The sequence below is a fragment of the Rhinopithecus roxellana genome, chromosome 18 (genome assembly GCF_007565055.1).
Source record: "Rhinopithecus roxellana isolate Shanxi Qingling chromosome 18, ASM756505v1, whole genome shotgun sequence".
NCBI classification, from domain to species: domain Eukaryota; kingdom Metazoa; phylum Chordata; class Mammalia; order Primates; family Cercopithecidae; genus Rhinopithecus; species Rhinopithecus roxellana.
Genome location: NC_044566.1, coordinates 92,957,002 through 92,977,384, shown reverse-complemented (window position 1 = coordinate 92,977,384; position 20,383 = coordinate 92,957,002). Strand labels below are relative to the sequence as shown.

General features: G+C 41.0%; 1 protein-coding gene across 3 annotated transcripts in view; it reads left to right on the top strand.

The window, feature by feature from the left end:
- Positions 1-20,383, top strand: part of PCCA (propionyl-CoA carboxylase subunit alpha) — a 450,132-nt gene that overhangs the window by 14,238 nt on the left and 415,511 nt on the right. For all 3 annotated transcript variants that reach the window (XM_030921949.1, XM_030921950.1, XM_010368513.2), the window contains exons 2-4: positions 5,233-5,310; positions 14,785-14,832; positions 14,942-15,010. In XM_030921949.1, coding sequence (XP_030777809.1) covers positions 5,233-5,310; positions 14,785-14,832; positions 14,942-15,010 — 195 coding nt within the window. The remainder of the gene's footprint in view (positions 1-5,232; positions 5,311-14,784; positions 14,833-14,941; positions 15,011-20,383) is intronic.

The following is a 20,383-nucleotide window of genomic DNA, read 5'->3' as shown; positions in this document are numbered from 1 at the left end:
TGGGAGGATTGCTTGAGGCCAGGAGTTCAAGACAAGCCTGGGGAAAATAGTGAGAACCCCCCCCTCCCCTGCCGCCCCATCTCTACAAAAAATAAAAATATTAGTGGGGCATGGTGGCATGCATCCGTAGTCCCAGCTACTCAGGAGGCTGAGGTGGGAGGATTGCTTGAACGCAGGAGTTCAGGGCTGCAGTGAGCTATGATCATGTCACGACACTTCAGCCTGGGCAACACAGTGAGATCCTGTCTCAAAAAAAAAAAAGTAAAATGAAGCTAGGTGTAGTGGCAGGGATGTGTAGTCTCAGCTACTCAGGAGGCTGAGGTGGAAAGATCATTTGAGTCTAGGCGTTAGAGGCTGCCATAGGCTGTAGTTGTGCCTGTGACTAGGCACTGCAGTCCAGCCTGGGCAAACATAGTGAGACCCCCATCTCTTAAAAAAACAAAAAAAGTAAAATAAGATGAAATTAATATGTTTTACTTAATATATTCAAATATTCAAAGTATTATTTGAAATAATGTAAATGTAAAAATTCACTAATGAGGTCTTTTACATTTTTTGGGTACTAAGTTTTCAAAATCCAGTGTGTAGTTTACTCTTAGAGCACATCTGAGTGTGGCTCATGGCTGCCATATTGGGTGGAACAGCTCTAGGGCACAGATTGTGCTACTGATGAAGTCCCACCTTGAGGCGCTGGTACTGGCCTTTTGAATGCAGTGTTAGCCCTTGGCAGGGCAGGGTGGGGGTAGCTCTCAGGCTTGATGGAGAACTGTATAGTTGAGGAACATGGTCGAGATGAGGGAGCAGGTGTGAGCCGTTAGTTGTCAACACAGCAGCTAGAGAGGATCTGAGTGGCCTCTGACAACATCTGCTACAGCCAGATGGGGAAGAATGGCCTGGCTGAAAAGTCAAGGGTGGGATGATGAAGTTCTAGAGTTGACATGTATAGTTTCCTGGTGCTTGAGCTTAGTACAGAGGCAGAGCCCAGAGAATCTTGAGTCTTGAACATCTCTCTCAAATATTAGGTGTTCAGCTTGGCTTTTGGCAGACACTGAAGACTGGAATGGTCTCTGAGATCCTGAAGACTAAATAGTCTATTTGAAAGAAAAGCTGTGCTTCCAGGAAAAAGCCAGATTTAAATCAGGTGTCTTCAGAGAAGGGCATGTGCTCAGAAGGCCCCTTGGGCTCTGTTACAATGCACGATGAAATACTCAACAGATGCTTCCAAACTCTGTGTCGTAATACATGGGTAAGACCTTTACCTGGAATTTTAGAGATGAAGCAAGATGACGTATACTAATGTTTACTTTGACCTTGGTGAGACCATTTTATAGCTCCATTAACCCAGTTTTGAGGACAGTTTCTTCTTTGAAGCAGAATGCATTCTGATAATGAATTTATCTGATAATGAGTTATTTAGTATTATTCACCTGAATGCTACTGTGGGTGAGTTAACAGTAGTTTCGGTTTTGGCAGAACTGGTGTTTAGATTGTTCTTTAAGATATTTGCTAGTGGATTTACCAGTTTTAACTGCCACGTGAGGCCACATCATACTTATGAAAGTAGTTGCTATTTTTTTTTTTTTTTTTTGAGACGGAGTCTCACTCTGTCACCCAGGCTAGAGTGCAGTGGCGTGATCTCGGCTCACTGCAACCTCTGCCTCCTGGGTTCATGCCATTCTCCTGCTTCCCGAGTAGCTAGGATTACAGGCCACCACGCCCGGCTAATTTTTTTTTTTTTTTTTCGAGATGGAGTCTCGCTCTGCCGCCCGGGCTGGAGTGCAGTGGCCGGATCTCAGCTCACTTCAGCTCACTGCAAGCTCCGCCTCCCGGATTCACGCCATTCTCCTGCCTCAGCCTCCCGAGTAGCTGGGACTACAGGCGCCCGCCACCAGGCCCGGCTAGTTTTTTGTATTTTTTTTAGTAGAGACGGGGTTTCACTGTGTTAGCCAGGATAGTCTCGATCTCCTGACCTCGTGATCCACCCATCTCGGCCTCCCAAAGTGCTGGGATTACAGGCTTGAGCCACTGCGCCCGGGCTTTTTTTTTTTTTTTTTTTGTATTTTTAGTAGAGACGGGGTTTCACTGTGTTAGCCAGAATGGTCTCAATCTCCTGACCTTGTGATCCACCCGCCTTGGCCTCCCAAAGTGCTGGGATTACAGGCGTGAGCCACTGCGCCTGGCCGGTGCTATGTAATCTTAAGAAAGGATAGTTGTTTCCCTGTTTGCAGTGACTGGAAGGCATGCATCCAGTTTGTCTAAAAACCTACCATTTGCCCCCATTTTGTTAAGTTACTGTGTGCTGATGATAATATATGCAAGACTGTGCTAGCCATGTTAGACATTCTCATTTAATCCTCATAGCAGCATTGTGACCTAGATAAGTACTATTATTATCCCCAGTGTACAAATGAAGAAACTTTCTATATATCTAGGAAATGTCAGAGTCAAGATTCGAATCCAGGTCAGAATCTGAGTCTAGACCAGAACTCTTATTGACTATATTATTCTCTAATGGTAACTCCCAAGTGGTTCTGGTATGATTTTGAGAAAGAAGGTGACAGCTGCATATTTGGATTTAGTTTTCGTGTAAAACCTTACATTTTTTGGCACTTTACTGTTTATAAAAACTCATTTGATCCTTTTAACAACTCCCTAGGAAATCAGGGAGGTGTCATCACCTACGTTTTGTAGATGGAAACGGGGGCCCAGAGAAATGATTAGCTCAATGACTCATAGCTGAGAGTTGACCCAAGTCTTGTGACTCTGAGGGTCAATGCCACTTCCCATGTGCCAAACCATTTGCAGGCATTTCTTTTCTATGTGTGGAAAATATAGGAAATCATTATTCCTGTGGGAGAGAACCAATGGCAATATGTTATTGGGGAGTCATTTTGCACACCCTGACCTTTCTCCTTTGGCTGTGATTGGCTAAATAGTCTTTATAAATAGAATTGATTGAAGTTCTTTCTCAGAACCTTTATTGCTAGGAAATACCTTACAAAGAATTTTGGACTTGGCATGTAGCCAGTTTGTTACATGCTTAACAAAAACAACAAACGTTAAAATTGTGTAGAGGTTCAAATTAGCAGACTTCTACAAATGTTTTCCTGCATTTAGAAAATAAACTTTATGTTGTGGCTTTACACAAATTGTCTGAGTGTTGACCTGATTCTTCATTTTTGACCTTCCATGAATGTCTCCCAGGAGTAAACAGGAACAGAGCCTTTGTGGGGCTGACTCCAAACCAGTTGAGACTTGTCGTGGGAATGGTTCACACTGGTAGTTGTTCTGTCATAGTTGTATTTGCTTGTGGAGTTCTACTTCTCTTTTTTCTGAGACAGAGTTTCGCTCTTTTTGCCCAGGCTGGAGTGCAGCGGCACAATCTCGGCTCACTGCAACCTCCATCTCCCAGGTTCAGCCATCCAAGTAGCTGGGATTATGGGTGTGCACCACCACTCTCAGCTAATTTTGTATTTTTAGTAGAGATGGGGTTACTTTATGTTGGTCAGGCTGGTCTCGAACTCCCGACCTCAAGCGATCCGCCCGCCTCGGCCTCCCAAAGTGCTAGGATTACAGGTGTGAGCCACTGCGCCCGGCCCGAGTTCTACTTCTGGTTGCTGTCTCACTGGGAGGCATCTATGCTTTTTACAGCTTTGGGCCGCGTTATTACAGGTTCACATGTGTGCAAGCTCTGTGGAACAACATCATGTCTTTGAGTAGATATTAGTGTTTATGTGGGAATTGCCACTGTTTTTCTTATCTAAAAATAAAAAACTTCAGAAAGCTCTTGACCAATCTGTGGTTAAATCTTGTAACCATGACAGCATCAGCCTGTGACCTTTGAAAAATTAAAGTTCTTGGGACTCAACTTTGTCATAAACTTGGAGATAATGCTCTTTGAACTCACAGTTATGCTTGAAGGAATATATGAGAGATAGTCTTGATCTTTAATAGGGACACAGTAATAATTTTCCATTCATAGTTCCTTGTTGTTCCTAGTCTTTTACTTGGTAAAGGTTTTATTTTATAAACTATATCTTTTTGTATCTTTTACCTCCACTTTTGTATAGAGATTACTATTCATTCATTCATTCATTCATTCATTCATTCATTCATTCATTCATTCTGATGAGTTTCGCTCTTGTTGCCCAGGCTGGAGTGCAGTGGCACGATCTCAGCTCACTGCAACCTCCGCCTCCTGGGTTCAAGCAATTCTACCTCAGCCTCCTGAGTAGCTGGGACTACAGGTGTGTGCCATCATGCCCCGCTAATTTTTTTTTTGTATTTTTAGTAGAGACGGGGTTTCGCCATTTTGGCCAGTCTGGTTGCAAACTCCTGACCTCAGGTGATCCACCTGCCTCGGCCTCCCAAAGTGCTAGAATTACAGGCATGAGCCATGGTGCCCGACTCGTTAAAAAGTGGTTGTACAATTTCTTCAGTTCATTTGAAAATGTTGCTGTAAAAACATTTTGTTTCTTATTTGAGTTGCTATCCTCTTAGAAAGTTCTAAGGGGTCTTGCTCTGTTGCCCAGGCTGGAGTACAGTGGTGTGATCTTGGCTCACTGTGGCCTCAAACTCCCGGGCTCAAGTAATACTCCCACCTCTGCCTCCTGAGTAGCTGGGATTCCAGGCGTGTACCACTGTGCCTGGCTTAGTCACTTAATGTTCTTAAGTATTAAAGCATTAAGATATGCTTTCTTCACAAACAGTTCAGTGAATGAGAAATATCCTTGATTACTGGTTTTGCTTTTTCATATTTATCAGCCAAACCACTTTTGTACCAGAAAACGTGAAATAAGAAATCAGGCTGATGACATCAGCAAATATAAAAATAGTATTTTATTATGTTCTGGCCACTGTTAAATTCGAAGCTCCCTGAGACCAAGACTCTTGTTTTGTGTTTTTAGAAGTTCTTTGTGGTCTGTGACATTTCTGACCCTGCTCTATCCTTTTGCAAGGTCTGAAAGGCTTTCTTCAGATTTGCTTGGCCCATCGACAATTCTTGTTTTGCTTTTCTGGGGATTGTTTTGATGCTTTTGGTTTCTCTTACATGCCGACGGGCTGTGTCTGTAGATATGATTTCCCTTCCATAATTATAATAATGTGTATTGCCTAGAACTACATTTATTGATCAAACACTTTCGCTAGAACCTAACTGGAAGAAATATCCTGAAAAAATGTTCAAAAGCCCATCAAGTATTTGCAATTTATTTTGCTTTTCTTTTTTTGTAGCATGTTCCGCACTATTCAAGACAGCACTTAATGGTGTCCCGTAATCTTGGTTCAGTGGGATATGATCCTAATGAAAAAGTAAGTATTTAAACGATACTCTCAACAACTAACTTATCGTGGTTTTACTTTCTTGTCTCCATACTGTGTTCAATGGGATTTTGTTAAGACTGTGGGGTCATTGATCACTCTAGCATTATGTTTCTATAGATGCTCAATCTTTAGGTGTTCTGTTTTTCATTGTGGGCCACAGTCTGAATCTTTTTAATTTTGTATTTGTATCTTTACCAAAAATTGAATGCATTTACAATGTGTTTCCTTTGTTTTCAGAAGAATAACTAAGAAATCATTTGTTCTTAAAGACTGGGCAGTTAAGAGATTTAATTAAACTATTGAGTTTTTCTTTCATTTATTTAATAGTTTTTTTTTTTTTGAGATGGAGTCTCGCTCTGTCACCCAGGCTGGAGTGCAGTGGTGTGATCTCAGCTCACTGCAACCTACACCTCCCAGGTTCAAACAATTCTCCCACCTCAGCCTCCTGAGTAGCTGGGATTACAGGCGTACACCACTGCACCCGGCTAACATTTATATTTTTAGTAGAGACGGGCTTTCACCATGTTGGCCAGGATGGTCTCGAACTCCTGACCTCAGGTGATCCACCTGCCTCAGCCTCCCAAAGTGCTGAGATTTCAGGCGTGAGCCACTGTGCACCCAGCCTCATTTACTTAATATTTATATTATTTATTTATTTATTTGTGACACGGAGTCTTGCTCTTTTGCTCAGGCTGGAGTACAGTCATGTGATCTCTGCTCACTGTAACCTTTGCCTCCTGGCTTCAAGAGATTCTCCTGCCTCAGCCTCCTGAGTAGCTGGGATTACAGGTGTGCCCCACCATGCCCGTCTAATTTTTGTGTTTGTTAGTAGAGACGGGGTTTCACCATGTTGGCCAGGCTGGTCTCAAACTCCTGACCTCAGGTGATCGGCCTGCCTCGGCCTCCCAAAGTGCTGGGATTACAGGCGTGAGCCACTGTGGCCTACCTATATGATTCGTTTGGATTGAAGGTAATTTTGTGTATTATAAATTTCGGGACAAGCGGTTTCTAATTAAAATGCTATTTCAATGATGTTTGCGCCTTGTAGGGACTAGAAGAAGTGATTGGAAATAAAATATGGTTTCATGCCTTCATGGCAATGAAGGCATCAAAGAGGGCGGGAGTTTTGGTTAAGAAGGGATTGTTCGAGGTGACTATCATCAAAATACAACTAACAGGAATGATTATTTGAGAATGACATGTCTGAGGTATCTTCTGAATCATGTGCTGAAGTGCACGATACTGCTTTCCAGATTCTTTTGAATCTGGAGGCCTGGAGGAAGAGTCTACATATCTTCAGTTCAGTAGGAATGCAGTGTGAAACACAGTTGCAGGGTGGTGTGGTTTGGCTCTGTGTCCCCACCCAACTCTCATCTCGACCTGTAATCCCCAGGTGTTGAGGGAGGGAGGTGATTGGATCATGGGGGCAGTTCCCCCCATGTTTTTCTCATGATAGTGAGTTGGTTCTCACAGGATCTTATGATCTTACAAGTGTTTGGAAGTTCCTCCTTTGCACTACTCTCCCCTGCTGCCTTGTGAAGAAGGTGCCTGCTTTCCTTCTGCCATGATTGTAAGTTTCCTTAAGCCTCCCCAGCCATGTGGAACTGGGAGTCAATTAAACCTTTGTTTATAAATTACCTAGTCTCGGGTAGTATCTTCATAGCAATGTAAAAACTGAATAATACATAGGGCAAATGCAAATTTTTTTTTTTTTTTTTAAATTTTTGAGATGGAGTATTGTTCTGTCACCCAGGCTGGAGTGCAGTGGTGTGATCTGGGCTCACTGCAACCTCCGCCTCCCGGGTTCAAACAATTCTCCTGCCTCAGCCTCCCGAGTAGCTGGGATTACAGGTGTTCATCACCATGCCTGGCTAATTTTTGTATTTTTAGTAGAGACGGGGTTTCACCATGTTGGCCAGACTGGTCTCAAGCTCCTGACCTCAAATGTCTGCCTCAGCCTCCCAAAGTGTTGAGATTACAGGCATGAGCCATGGCGCTTGGCCAATTTTCAATTTTCTAATAGCTACATTAAAAAAAGTAAACAGGTAAAATTAATTTTAATAATATCTCAATATCTAAAATGTTATTAAGTACATAATCAGTATAAAAAGTATTAACAAGACACAAGACACCTTAGATTCTTTTCTTTGGGCCCTAAGTCTTCTAAATCCAGTGTATATTTTACACCTCTGGCATATCTCAGTTTGATTAGCCACATTTGAAGAGCTCAATAACCTCTTGTGACCAGTGGCTACTGTATTGGATAGTGCAGATCTATTGAATTAGTTGTGATAAACTCCCTGTTATTGAAGCTGTAGTTTAATTTAAAATCTTCATCATAGGTGATATGCTTTGGGGTTCATGTATCCATGTGTTGCATTCCAATCTCGAAGTAATCATCTATCCTAAGTGGCCACACTCTTAAGAGTGGTTAACTAACATTTGTTGAAGAGGCCACACTCTAGAGGGGTGGAATACTACAAACGGCTCAGCCATCTTTCTCCTTATAAACACTGGTAGCTTCCTCATTAGCATAATAACTGTTAGAAGTGGGCTATCAGCCAGGTGTGATGGCCCACGCCTATAATCCCAGCACTTTGGGAGTTCGAGGCCAGTGGATTGCTGGAGGTCAGGAACTTGAGACCAACCTGGCGAAACCCTGTCTCTACCAAAAAAAAAACAAAAAACAAAAAAACCCCCACAAAAGTTAGCTGAGTGTGCTGGCGTGCGCCTGTAATTCCAGCTACACAGGAAGCTAAGGTGGGAGAAGCACTTGAGCCCAGGAGGTCAGGGCTTCAGTGAGCCGTGATTGCACCACTGTACTCCAGACTGCTAGGCTACAGGGCGAGATCCTGTCTCAAAGAAGGAAAAAGAAATGGGCTGTCATTGAGGAAGTTTGTGATACTTGTCGATATTATGTTATTGCTATTACTTTAGAGAAATTCTCTGCCTTTGTACTATTAGAATATAATAATGTAGTTGGCCTTTAATTCTTTACCTTAAAGAATAACACTCGGGCTCTATCCCTAAATGAATAGTCCTGTGTTCAGCCACTTGTCTGGTGGATTCTTGATGGCTTAGTCTGACAGTATGGTTAACCAAATCAGAATATTGTTTTTTTTTTTGCCTGTGGCGAGCCTTTCTTGCAGTCTTTTGGAGTCTTACAAAGTACAGGGAGTTGAGATTTCACTGAACTTATCAAGCAGGTTTTAGGGTTCTTTTTATGTCTTAATAAATGTTTGTATGTATGGACAGAGTTTGGTCTGGCACTTGCTTTCATTATAACCTCATAGTGAAGTTACAGAAATAGGTAACTCACCTCCCACATTGGTGACCACTGATAATTACTAAAAATAAATAAATGTGTGTAATTGTCTGGGTTTAGCACATTATTTATTTATTTGTTTATTTATTTTTGAGACAGAGTCTCGCTCTGTCACCCAGGCTGGAGTGCAGTGGCACGATCTTGACTCACTGCAACCTCCACCTTCTGGGTTCAAGCGATTCTCCTACCTCAGCCTCCCGAGTGGCTGGGATTACAGACACACACCACCATATCTGGCGAATTTTTGTTGTTGTTGTATTTTTAGTAGAGATGGTGTTTCACCATGTTGGCCAGGCTGGTCTCAAACTCCTGACCTCAGGTGATCCACCTGCCGCCCCCTCCCAAAATGCTGGGCTTATAGGCATGAGCTACCGTGCCTGGCCCAGGTTTAGCACATTTAAAGAGATCGGAGGGTTAAAGGGTGTAGAAGTGGAATCCCCTTGGAATTTACTAAGCCTGTTTCGTCATAAATTCTGAAATCAATCGTGCTGCCTGTTATCTTTGCCATCTCCTTTGCTGTGCCCTTGCCTAAGGTGACTGTGGAGAAACTGTGTTTCCCTCAATGAGTGATGAATATTCTTTGGCACCTAATCATGGTACAGATGCATGTTCAGCCTAAGTTGGTCGTTTCACCCTTTGCTTGAGGGCTGCACTTCATCAGACCTTTCTCCTTCCCGGATTCCTGCTGTCCTTATAACCGTTCATTAAATATTGACCTGGGCTGTTTATACCTGCTGTCCCAAGTGCAAGTAGGCTTGGTCTTTGGTGTAATACATATTTGTTAAATAAATCGATTCTCATTTGAATCTGTTATTAACTCCTTTCTTATTCCACATTTTATCAGTGACTTACATCATGTGCAACTTATCCAGGTGAAATTTAATCATCACTGACAACGTTATGTTTTTTTAACTTGAGTTCTAACAAGTTAACTGGTTGTCTTATGTACGTTCATGAGAATAAGGAAGATTTAACTTACGGTAACTGCTTGGATAAAGACCATTAAGTTTCAGCTGGCGTTAAATTAATGTGAGCCAGTACAGTACTGTGTTGTTCCTTTCACACTAATGTGAGCTGGCTGGGCTCAGTGGCTTATGCCTACAGTCTCTGCGCTTTGGGAGGCCGAGACACGGGATTCCTTGAGACCAAGAGTTCCATACCAACCTGGGTAACAGAACAAAACCCCATCTCTTAAAAAAAAAAAAGTGATCTTAGGTGTTATTAATAACGTAGTGTTTAGAGCTTGCATTGTTATTCTCTGATCACATTATGTCATGGTATGTTCTGACATGAATACCTGGATGTGAACTCTCTGACTTTACCACTAGTGAACTTTGTAAGTGATTTAAGGCAAGTGATTTAGCCTCATCAAGCCTTAGTTTTTTTATTTGTAAAACGGAGATATTATCAGAACTGACTTCGTGGGATTATTATGCTAAATATTGTCCTCATAGCCATTACCTGATAGATGAAATAATGCACAGAAGGGATTCATCACAGTGCCTGCTGTACACAAAACGTGTCCTAAATGTCGGCTGCTTAATGTCCTTAACTGAATTTTGCGCATTTGGAAACTGAGACTCAAAGTCCGTGGATAGTGAGTAGCTGGGTGTGAACTCATGTCTGTCCTTTTCCAGAGCTGGTGGACTTACCCATTGTGCTGTGCCCTTTCTCAGAAGAGTTGGGCAAGTGACCCAGTGTCCAGAGTTCTGCCGTCATTCCAACAAGTACCCAGTGCAGGGCCAGCTCAGCCCTCTTGGTGTCTGAATGGAGTGTGGTGCTAGCTGTGGAGTTAGAGCCCGGGAGAGAGCATCAAAACCTGGGGAAGGGAAAGGAAGAAGGAGGGGTAGAAAGACAGTGGATTAAGAGAAAAATAACAGCCAGGCGCGGTGGCTCAAACCTGTAATCCCAGCACTTTGGGAGGCCGAGACGGGCGGATCACGAGGTCAGGAGATCGAGACCATCATGGCTAACACGGTGAAACCCCGTCTCTACTAAAAAAAAAAAAATACAAAAAATTAGCCGGGCGTGGTAGCGGGCGCCTGTAGTCCCAGCTACTCCGGAGGCTGAGCCAGGAGAATGGTGTGAACCTGGGAGGCGGAGCTTGCAGTGAGCTGAGATCCGGCCACTGCACTCCAGCCTGGGTGACAGAGCAAGACTCCGTCTCAAAAAAAAAAAAAAAAAAAAAAAAAGAGAAAAATAACAACAACAGCAAAAGTCCTTAGGAAATGTTTTACTTCAGATGACATCATTAGTACAGTTATAGAGCAGCTACTGCCAAAGTTCTTCATTATCTATTCTGGTACCTGAAATCTCTGTCTTCAAGGGTCCAGGATCCTAATTTATAGTTGTCTTTTTCTGAGTGTCTTCAGGGTGCCTTATGAGTGACTCTCCACATACAGGATCAAGTCCCAGTTCCTTGAATGGCATATGAGTCCTTGTCTCATCTGGACTGTTTTTATCCTAGCTTTATTTGCTGCAGCTCTTCTAAGCATACCATGTGCTTGAATCATGTTGAGAATTCCTTGTAATTCTTTAGTGCTACCCTCTTCTTCCGGTGTCACAACCTTTACACATGCTGTTCATGCGCTCCCTTCTCTGTGTGTAGCATCCTGCACACAGCCTTATTAGAGCACTTAACACAATTCGTTGTGTTTGTGCCATATTTTACTTGAAGTTGCCAAATGCACTTGATATTTACCTGTAATTGTTGATGCCGAGGGGCAGTTTTAGTTGGTTTTAATTGATTTGTATTTGTCTTCTGTTACAGGCATAGCCTACCTGGAAGAATGTATAGGAGACCAGTAACAGTGGTTGCCTTTTGGGCAAGGACTTGGGTGTTTCTTCAGTGTTTCCCCTTTTGTACTTTAAAAATTCTGAACCGTGATTTATTTAAAAGAAAATGTTATGTATGGAAGATTAATTGATATGGTTAGCTCTATTGAGTTTTATGCGCTAATTGGTAATACGTTAATAGCCCTTAACGGAGAAGATGTGTCAGATGCAGGTATTTGTTTTGATATAGCTTTTCCCTAGTTAGACAGATAAGGGCACACTCCTAAATTCGTAACAGCCTGGTATGTAGCCCAAAGGGGAGAAGAACAGTAGCTACAGCTAATGCTGAATGAATATATATTACATGCTAGGCATTATTCTAAACACTTTAAGGGTATTAATTAATATCATTCTCACAACCTCTTGTGGCAGGTGCTGTTTTTACCTTTATTTTACATACCAGGAAATGAGAGGCAAGAAGGATGACTTGTTCATAGCAGGACACACAGGAGGAGAACATAGAGTGCTGGGAGTTCAGCCTGGGTGGTTTGGCTGCAGACTGACTCGTAATGACCCTTCTGCTGCTTGAACAGAAATTAGAATGGGGATTCTTTCTTATTTCTTCCAGTGTTATGATTTGTTATATTTGCTGTAACAATTATTTAATAGATAATTTCTAGGAGTGGTGTTTGTGGTGATTACCAGAGATGGTCTGTTTCACAGTTAATATTAACATCACATTTTAAAACCCATTTAAGAAAGTGTAAACATTGTTTTCTCAGGATATGCTTACTGCTGAAGAGGGAGTTACCATGACCATTTAAATACAGAGAAGTAGATGATTTTACATTCTCAGACCTGAGGTGTGAGCGAGGCTCTGAGTGGTTTAGTGTTTTATCAAATTAGAAGTTTACCTATTTGTAAGGCAGGGGCGTGCCTCGGGTTGGTGGAGTTAAGACATATATGATGTAAAGGTTAAACCAAGACCTAGAAAGCTTTTTTCACTTCTGAGATTCTGGACTTTTTCCTGTGTGTTAAAATACTGCTCTAGGCCGGGCGTGGTGGCTCAGGCTTGTAATCCCAGCACTTTGGGAGGCCGAGGCAGGCGAATCACCTGAGGTCAGGAGTTCGAGGCCAGCCTGGCCAAGATGGGGAAACCCCATCTCTACTAAAAATATAAAGAAATTAGCCAGGCGTTGTGGCACGCACCTGTAATCCCAGCTATCGGGAGGCTGAGGCAGGAGAATATCTTCAACCTGGGAGGCGGAGGTTACAATGAGCTGAGATCGCGCCACTGCCCTCCAGCCTGGGTGACAAAGTGAGACTCCATCTCAAAAAACAAACAAACATATTGCTCTAATTTATATAAGAGTACTTTTTAAAAGATCATGTATAACTCTAAGTCTTCTTTTAGAAATATAACTAACACTTTTTTTCTGTAGTTCCATTGAACTTAAAAACAATTCACAAATCCAGAAATTACCATGTGCTAATATGTATAACATCCAAATTACTTGGAATGGTGTGTTTTTAAAAATGATTAGCCTGTACAATTTTAGAGTAGGAAGAAAACCTTACTAAATAGCTTTCCTTTGGAGTGCTGCCAGTTTATGTGGAAATCAAGGCCTACAGAGATTGATTTACTTAAAGTTAAATAGGTCGTTAGTGGCAAAGCTGGACTTGGGTTTAGGTCTCTAGATAAACACAGGATACACAGCTTCTCTACTATTTGGTCTCAGCTGCTTCAAAATTTGGTGGTTATTCAAACTTAACGTTGTATTCAAATGGTGTAATCTGCTTAGCCTGGGCGTTTTTGGATATAAGCACAATTGGTATCTATTCTGAGTTACTGAAAATATGCCCTGTCCCAACAGAGATGGCAGATAAATTATTCTTACTTAGTATCAGACTTTCCTTTGAAAACAACTCATGACACTTAGAATTTCCCAGAACTTAGAAAATAAATTGTCAAGTAATTTTGGCCAAAGTGTTTTTTTTTTTTTTTTTTTTTGAGACGGAGTCTTGCTCTGTCACCCAGGCTGGAGTGCAGTGGCACAATTTTAGCTCACTGCAACCTCTGCCTCCCGTGTTCAAGCGATTCCTGCCTCAGCCTACCAAGTAGCTGAGATTACTTGGGATTACCAGCACTTGGGATTACAGGCATGCACCACCACATCAGGCTAATTTTTGTATTTTAATTATTTATTTATTATTTATTTATTTATTTATTTATTTATTTATTTATTTATTTCGAGACGGAGACTTGCTTTGTCTCCAGGCAGGAGTGCAGGGGCGTGATCTGGGCTCACTGCAGTCTCCACCTCCTAGGTTCACGCCATTCTCCTGCCTCAGCCTCCCGAGTAGCTGGGATTACAGGCGCACACCACTAGACCCAGCTAATCTTTTTGTTTTTAAGTTTTTTGTATTTTTAGTAGAGACGGGGTTTCACCATACTGGCCAGGATGGTCTCGATCTCCTGACCTCATGATCCACCCACCTTGGCCTCGCAAAGTTCTGGGATTACAGGCGTGAGCCACTGTGCCCACCCTTTTTGTATTTTTAGTAGAGACGGGGTTTCACCATGTTGGTCAGACTGGTCTGGAACTCCTGACCTTGTGATCCACCTGCCTCGGCCTCCCAAAGTGCTGGGATTATAGGCATGAGCCAGTTCCCCCCGGGCTTGACCAAAGTCTTTTTATTTTTTATTTTTGAGACGGAGTCTCGCTCTGTTGCCCAGGCTGGAGTGCAGTGGCTGGATCTCAGCTCACTGCAAGCTCCACCTCCCGGGTTCACGCCGTTCTTCTGCCTCAGCCTCCCGAGTAGCTGGGACTACAGGCGCCCGCCACCTCGCCCAGCTAGTTTTTTGTGTTTTTTAGTAGAGACGGGGTTTCACCGTGTTAGCCAGGATGGTCTCAATCTCCTGACCTCTTGATCCGCCTGTCTCGGCCTCCCAAAGTGCTGGGATTACAGGCTTGAGCCACCGCGCCCGGCCGACCAAATTGTTTTAGTGTCTGAAATATCATTTGAAGATTTTCTTTTGGCTAGAGAATTGATAAATACCCCCTTTGTGAATATATTCACCTACTATGCTTTAACAAAGTAATTATAGAACCCAAACATATCAGGTGAATTTTGTAGTTTCCTGGTTGTAAATGATTATACTATTTAATAACCTATTTTAATATTACCCTAACTATTTATAGTACATTTAATATCAGTCTAAGTAATGTAGTATTTAATGTTACTCTAAGAAGTGATGTTTTTTAGGATTATATTCAGTGTTAATGTTGGAAAAAGTTGGTGTTTTTTGGTCCCAAAGTAAGAGTAACAATTTCTAATGAATGTGTTTTTTCTCTCTTCAGACTTTTGATAAAATTCTTATTGCTAATAGAGGAGAAATTGCATGTCGGGTGAGTAGAATTTTCATCTTATTTTCCATTTTACTCTATGAAATTATTTATTATTAAACCCCTTTAAGTGTGAATCACTATTAATAGACATTAATATATTTTAAAATAGGTTATTAAAACTTGCAAGAAGATGGGCATTAAGACAGTTGCCATCCACAGTGATGTTGATGCTAGTTCTGTAAGTATATTTTTGCTTTGTTTAAATGAGGACTTAATTTTGGGTCAAGCAGAAAAAGTGAGAAATACAGCTTTTTTTCTTGGCCTGCAAAAGATATATTCAAATTTAAAAACTGTTTACTTGTTCACTGTTGTGTTAAGCAAAATGACATTATCACAGTATCTTCTATATGTGCCTTAAGTATTTTCTTTTCACAGCTTTAAAAACTTAGACTGAAAAATTGCGAGGCTGATTGCTGGTCACCAAGTAGATTTAAGCAAAGCATGAGGAAGTGTGAGTCAAAGATTAATGAAATGTTTACACAATGCTCCCTTATGAGAGCACTTTCACCCAGCATAACTTCAGTGTCACTAAGGGAATGCTACAATTGTTTCACCTTTCCTAAATGCTTCAACGTGTTCAGCTGAAAGTTTGACAAAAATGAAAGTCAGGTTAATGCTAATTGGATACGAACAAAAGAAGATTTAGCATAAAGCAGATATACTTTTATTTGGTATTTTTAACACAGCAGGCCTTTATTTATTTATTTTTTTTGAGACAGAGTCTTGATCTGTCGTCCAGGCTGGAGTACAGTGGCGTGATCTCACTTCATTACAACCTCTGCCTCCTGGGTTCAAGTGATTCTTCCGCCTCAGCCTCCTGAGTAGCTGGGATTACAGGCACCTGCCGTCATGCCTGGCTAATTTTTGTATTTTTGGAGAGACGGGGTTTCACCATGTTGGCCAGGCTGGTGTTGAACTCCTGACCTTAGGTGATCCGCCTGCCCCGGCCTCCCAAAGTGCTAGGATTACAGGCTTGAGCCAGCACACCCGGCCCACAGCAGGGACTTTTTTAGTAGTAGTGTTATGAATGAGTAGAAAAAAAATACCCTGGGGAAAGAACGTAAATTATTAGGTCTTTATGGCATGAACTATAAGTAGTTGAATACTAATACGAGCATTGTTTCTCATTGTCTCACACTACTTTTGATAATGGGACCCTTTGGTAGGGTCCATCACTTAATGACAGGGATATGTTCTGAGAAATGCATCGTTAGGTGAGTTCAATATTATGTGACCATCACAGAATGTACTTACGCAAACCTTGATAATATAGCCTAGTATACACCTATATGGTATAGCCTATTCCTCCTGTGCTACAAACCTGTACAGCATGTGACTGTACTAAATACTGTAGGCAATTGTAACACAATGGTGTTTGTGTATATAGGTGTATCTAAACACAGAAAAGGTACAGTAAAAATGTAGTATAAAAGATTAAAAATGGTACACTTGTATAGGGCACTTACTGTGGATGGAGCTTGTAGGACTGGAAGCTGGTCTGGGTGAGTCAGGGAGTGAGCGAAGGCCTCACTGTCACTACTGAAGACATTACTGTCACTACTGTAGACTTCATAAACACTGTGCACTTAGGCTACCCTACATTTATAGAAAAATAGTTTTCTTTCTTCAGTAATAAATTAACCTTAGCATACCATAACTTTTTTACATTGTAAACTTTTAAATTTTGTCTTTACTCTTTGACTCTTTCTTTCTTTCTCTTTTTTTTTTTTTGAGACAGAGTCTTACTCTGTCAGCCAGGCTAGAGTGCAGTGGCACAATCTTGGCTCACTGCAACCTCTGTCTCCCGGGTTCAAGCAATTCTCCTGCCTCATCCTCTCGAGTAGCTGGGATTACAGGCATGTGCCACCATGCTTAGCTAAGTTTTGTATTTTTAGTAGAGACAGGGTTTCACCATGTTGGCCAGGCTGGTCTTGAACTTCTGACCTCAGGTAATCCGCCCGCCTCACCCTCCCAAAGTGCTGGGATTACAGGCGTGAGCCACCACGCCTGGGTTTAGTCTTTGACTCTTTCTTAATAAAACAGCGTAAAATGCAAACATTGTACAACTGTACAAAAATGTTTTCTTTATATCCTTGTTTTATAAGCTTTTTTCTGATTTTTAAAGTTTTTTATTTTTCATTTATTTTTTACTTTTTGAACTTTTTTGGTAAAAACGAAGACTCAAATGCATACATTAGCCTAGACCTGCACAGGATCAGGCTCATCATCAGTACATACATCAGGATCAGGCTCATACATCAGTAGGTACGAGATCACATTAAGTTAGAAAGCTTCTACACAGCCAAGGAAGCAACAAAATGAAGAGACAATCCACAGAATGGGAGAAAATATTTGCAAACTACCCATCTGATGAGGGATTAGTAACCAGAATGTATAAGGAGCTCAAACAACTCTATAGGAAAAAATTCTAATAATTTGATTAAAAAATGAGCAAAAAGGCCAGGTGCGGTGGTTCACGCCTGTAATCCCAGCACTTTGGGAGACTGAGCGGGCAGATCACTTGAGGTCAGGAGTTCGAGACTTAGAATAAATAAATGCATGTTTAACCAGCCTGGCCAACATGGTGAAACCCTGTCTCTACTAAAAATACAAAAATTAGCCAGGTGTGGTGGCACACATCTGTAGTCCCAGCTACTTGGAGGCCGGGGCAGGAAGCTTGAACCTGGGAGGTGGAGGTTGCTGTGAGCCAAGATCATGCCACTGCACTCTAGCCTGGGCGACCAGGCGAGACTATGTCCAAAGGAAAAGAAAAAGGGGGCAAAAGATCTGAATAGGCATTTTTCAAAAGAAGACATACAAATCACAAATAGATATATGTAAATGTGCTCGACAGTATTCATTACGGAAATGCAAATCAGAAGTACAATGAGATATCTCACCCCAGTTAAAATGGCTTTTATCCAAAAGACATAACGAGTACTGTCGAGGATGTAGAGAAAGAACCCTCATACACTGTTGGTGAGAATGTAAGTTACTACAACCACTGTAAAGAACAGTGTGGAGGTTCCTCAAAAAACTAAAACTATCATATGATCCAGCTGCTAGATGTACATCCACTGCTAGGGGTACACCTAGCACCTGGGAAATCAGTATATGGAGGAGATATCTGCACTCCCATGTTTATTGTAGCATTTTTCACAATAGCCAAGATTTGGAGGCAACTTAAGTGTCCATCAATAGATGAATGGATAAAGAAAATGTGGTACATATGTACGGTACCATTCAGCCATAAAAAAGAATGAGATCTTGTCATTTGCAATAGCAGGGGTGGAACTGGTGGAGGACATTATGTTAAGTGAAATAAGCCAGGCACAGAAATGCAAGTTTTGCATGTACTCACTCATTTGTGGGAGCTAGAAATAAAAACAATTGGACTCATAGACATACAGAGTAGAAGGATGGTTACCAGAGGCTAGGCAGGGTGTATGGAGCGGAGGGGTGGGGATGATTAATGGGTACAAGAATATAGTTAGATGGAATAAATAAGATCTTGTATTTGATGGCACAACAGGGGACTACAGTCTGCAGTAATTTGTGGTACATTTTAGAATAATTTAGGGAATAGAATTGGGATGCTTGTAACACAAATAAATGAATGATTGAGATGATGGCTACCCCATTTATCCTGATGTGATTATTATACATTGTATGCTTGTATCAAAATATTTCATTACTTCATAAATATATACACCTCCTATATACCCACAAAAATAAAAAAAGACATCACTAGGCAAATAGGAATACATGCAGTACATTGCTGACCAAAATGTCATATGGCGTACGACTGTATTCTGATCTACAGGTAGACATTTCAGACTTTCACTTTTACAAAAGTGGTTTCGAAAGAATTGTTGTTACGTTTTTCTCATTCGTACCTTTCCTGAGCACATGTGGTAGTTTTATGTTTTAGAGACTTTTCACCACTTCTGGCTGAAAGTAGAATATACCAGAGATTATGATGCATAATTTATAATAAAATTTACCAGACCCCTAATGGAAGCAATTGCACACTCAGTCAAAACTTTCTCTTATTATGACCTAATTTAAGTCTGTTTCTAGAAAGACACCATAAGTAAAAGCAGGATAATGATGGTTGGAATGTCAAATGTTTCATTTAAACCTCGACAGTAGGGTCAAATCTGCTATGTGGTTTCTGTTTCAGTCTCAAGGATGTGAACTGAGACTGAAAAGGTGAATTCCTGTAACAGCATGTTTTGCTTCCTCAGCACATGATCACAGAGGTTACTATTATAGCTAATCAGCTTTTTAGTATGGGTAACATGAACAAGCCATGCTATTCAGATGTATTTGCATGTTTGTTTTCAAGAGGTGAGCATTTTAAATGTAACTTGGAGTAAAAAACCTTATAGACTTTGCATGTTAATTTCATATGTGGAAATGTAAATACTCTTCCAGTAGGAAAATACTGCAACAATTGATTGTGAAAGCTATTCATTGCCTATTATAAACAACGAATTTTCAAGGTAATTAGCAAGGAAAAGGAAGAATGGATACTACACATATTAACTGATAGGTCACACAAGGAAGGAAAGCCAGCTAACTTGCAAACAATTAATGTTTGATGGAAAGATGTTGGCTTTTAGAGATGATTATGCAGTTTACGTCTGTTGGTCCCTTCCCGCCCATATGTTCTTCAAAATTCTTCAGGATTCTTGGTCCTTTGCTCTTCCATGTGAATTTTAGGATGAGCTGGTCAAATTACTCCCCTTCCCCAATTTTTAGCTACCATGAACAAGATTTTTGTAAGTATAACTTTTGCATGTCTTTTTGTGAACATAATTTTGATTTTTTTGGGGTAAATATCTAGGAGTGGAGTAGCTGGGTCCTGGGGTAGATAAGGAGTTGGCAACTTTTTTTGTTTGAAAATAAATATATTTTTGTCTGGATAGCAATGTATTTAAGATTTTGCAGGCCCCTGTGGTCTCTGTTACATATGCTTCTTTTTGTTTTGTTTTGTTTTAACAACACTTTAAAAATGTGAAAACTATTGTTAGCTTGAGAGCTGTGCAAAAGCAGCCCTTGGATCAGATTTGGCCTGTGGGTAGACAGTATTTTGCTGATGCCCAGAATAAATAAATGCGTGTTTAAATTTATAAGAAGCTGCTAAACAGTTCTCTGTCATGGTTGTATCATGTTTTACTCCCTCCAGAAATGTATGAGGTCAGGGTGCTTTTGTGTCCTTGCCAGCACTTGGTGTTTTCAGTCCATTTGATTTTGTGTTTTATTTTTAAGTGGTTGTGAAGCAGTTTGTCATTGTGCTTTTAATTTTAGATTTTCCTGATGGACACTGATGTTGAGTACTTTTCTGTGTTACTGGTCATTCATTTACATTTTTTTCTGAAGCATTTGTTCAAACACAATGAAAAACATTTAGAAAAGTAGTACCAGTATACTGGTATCAGTTTACCGTTATATACCAGTATAAGGGTATCTGTATACCCTTCACCTAGATTCACCAATTGTTAACATTTTGGCTGTTTGCTTTATATCTGTATCCATATATACCTTG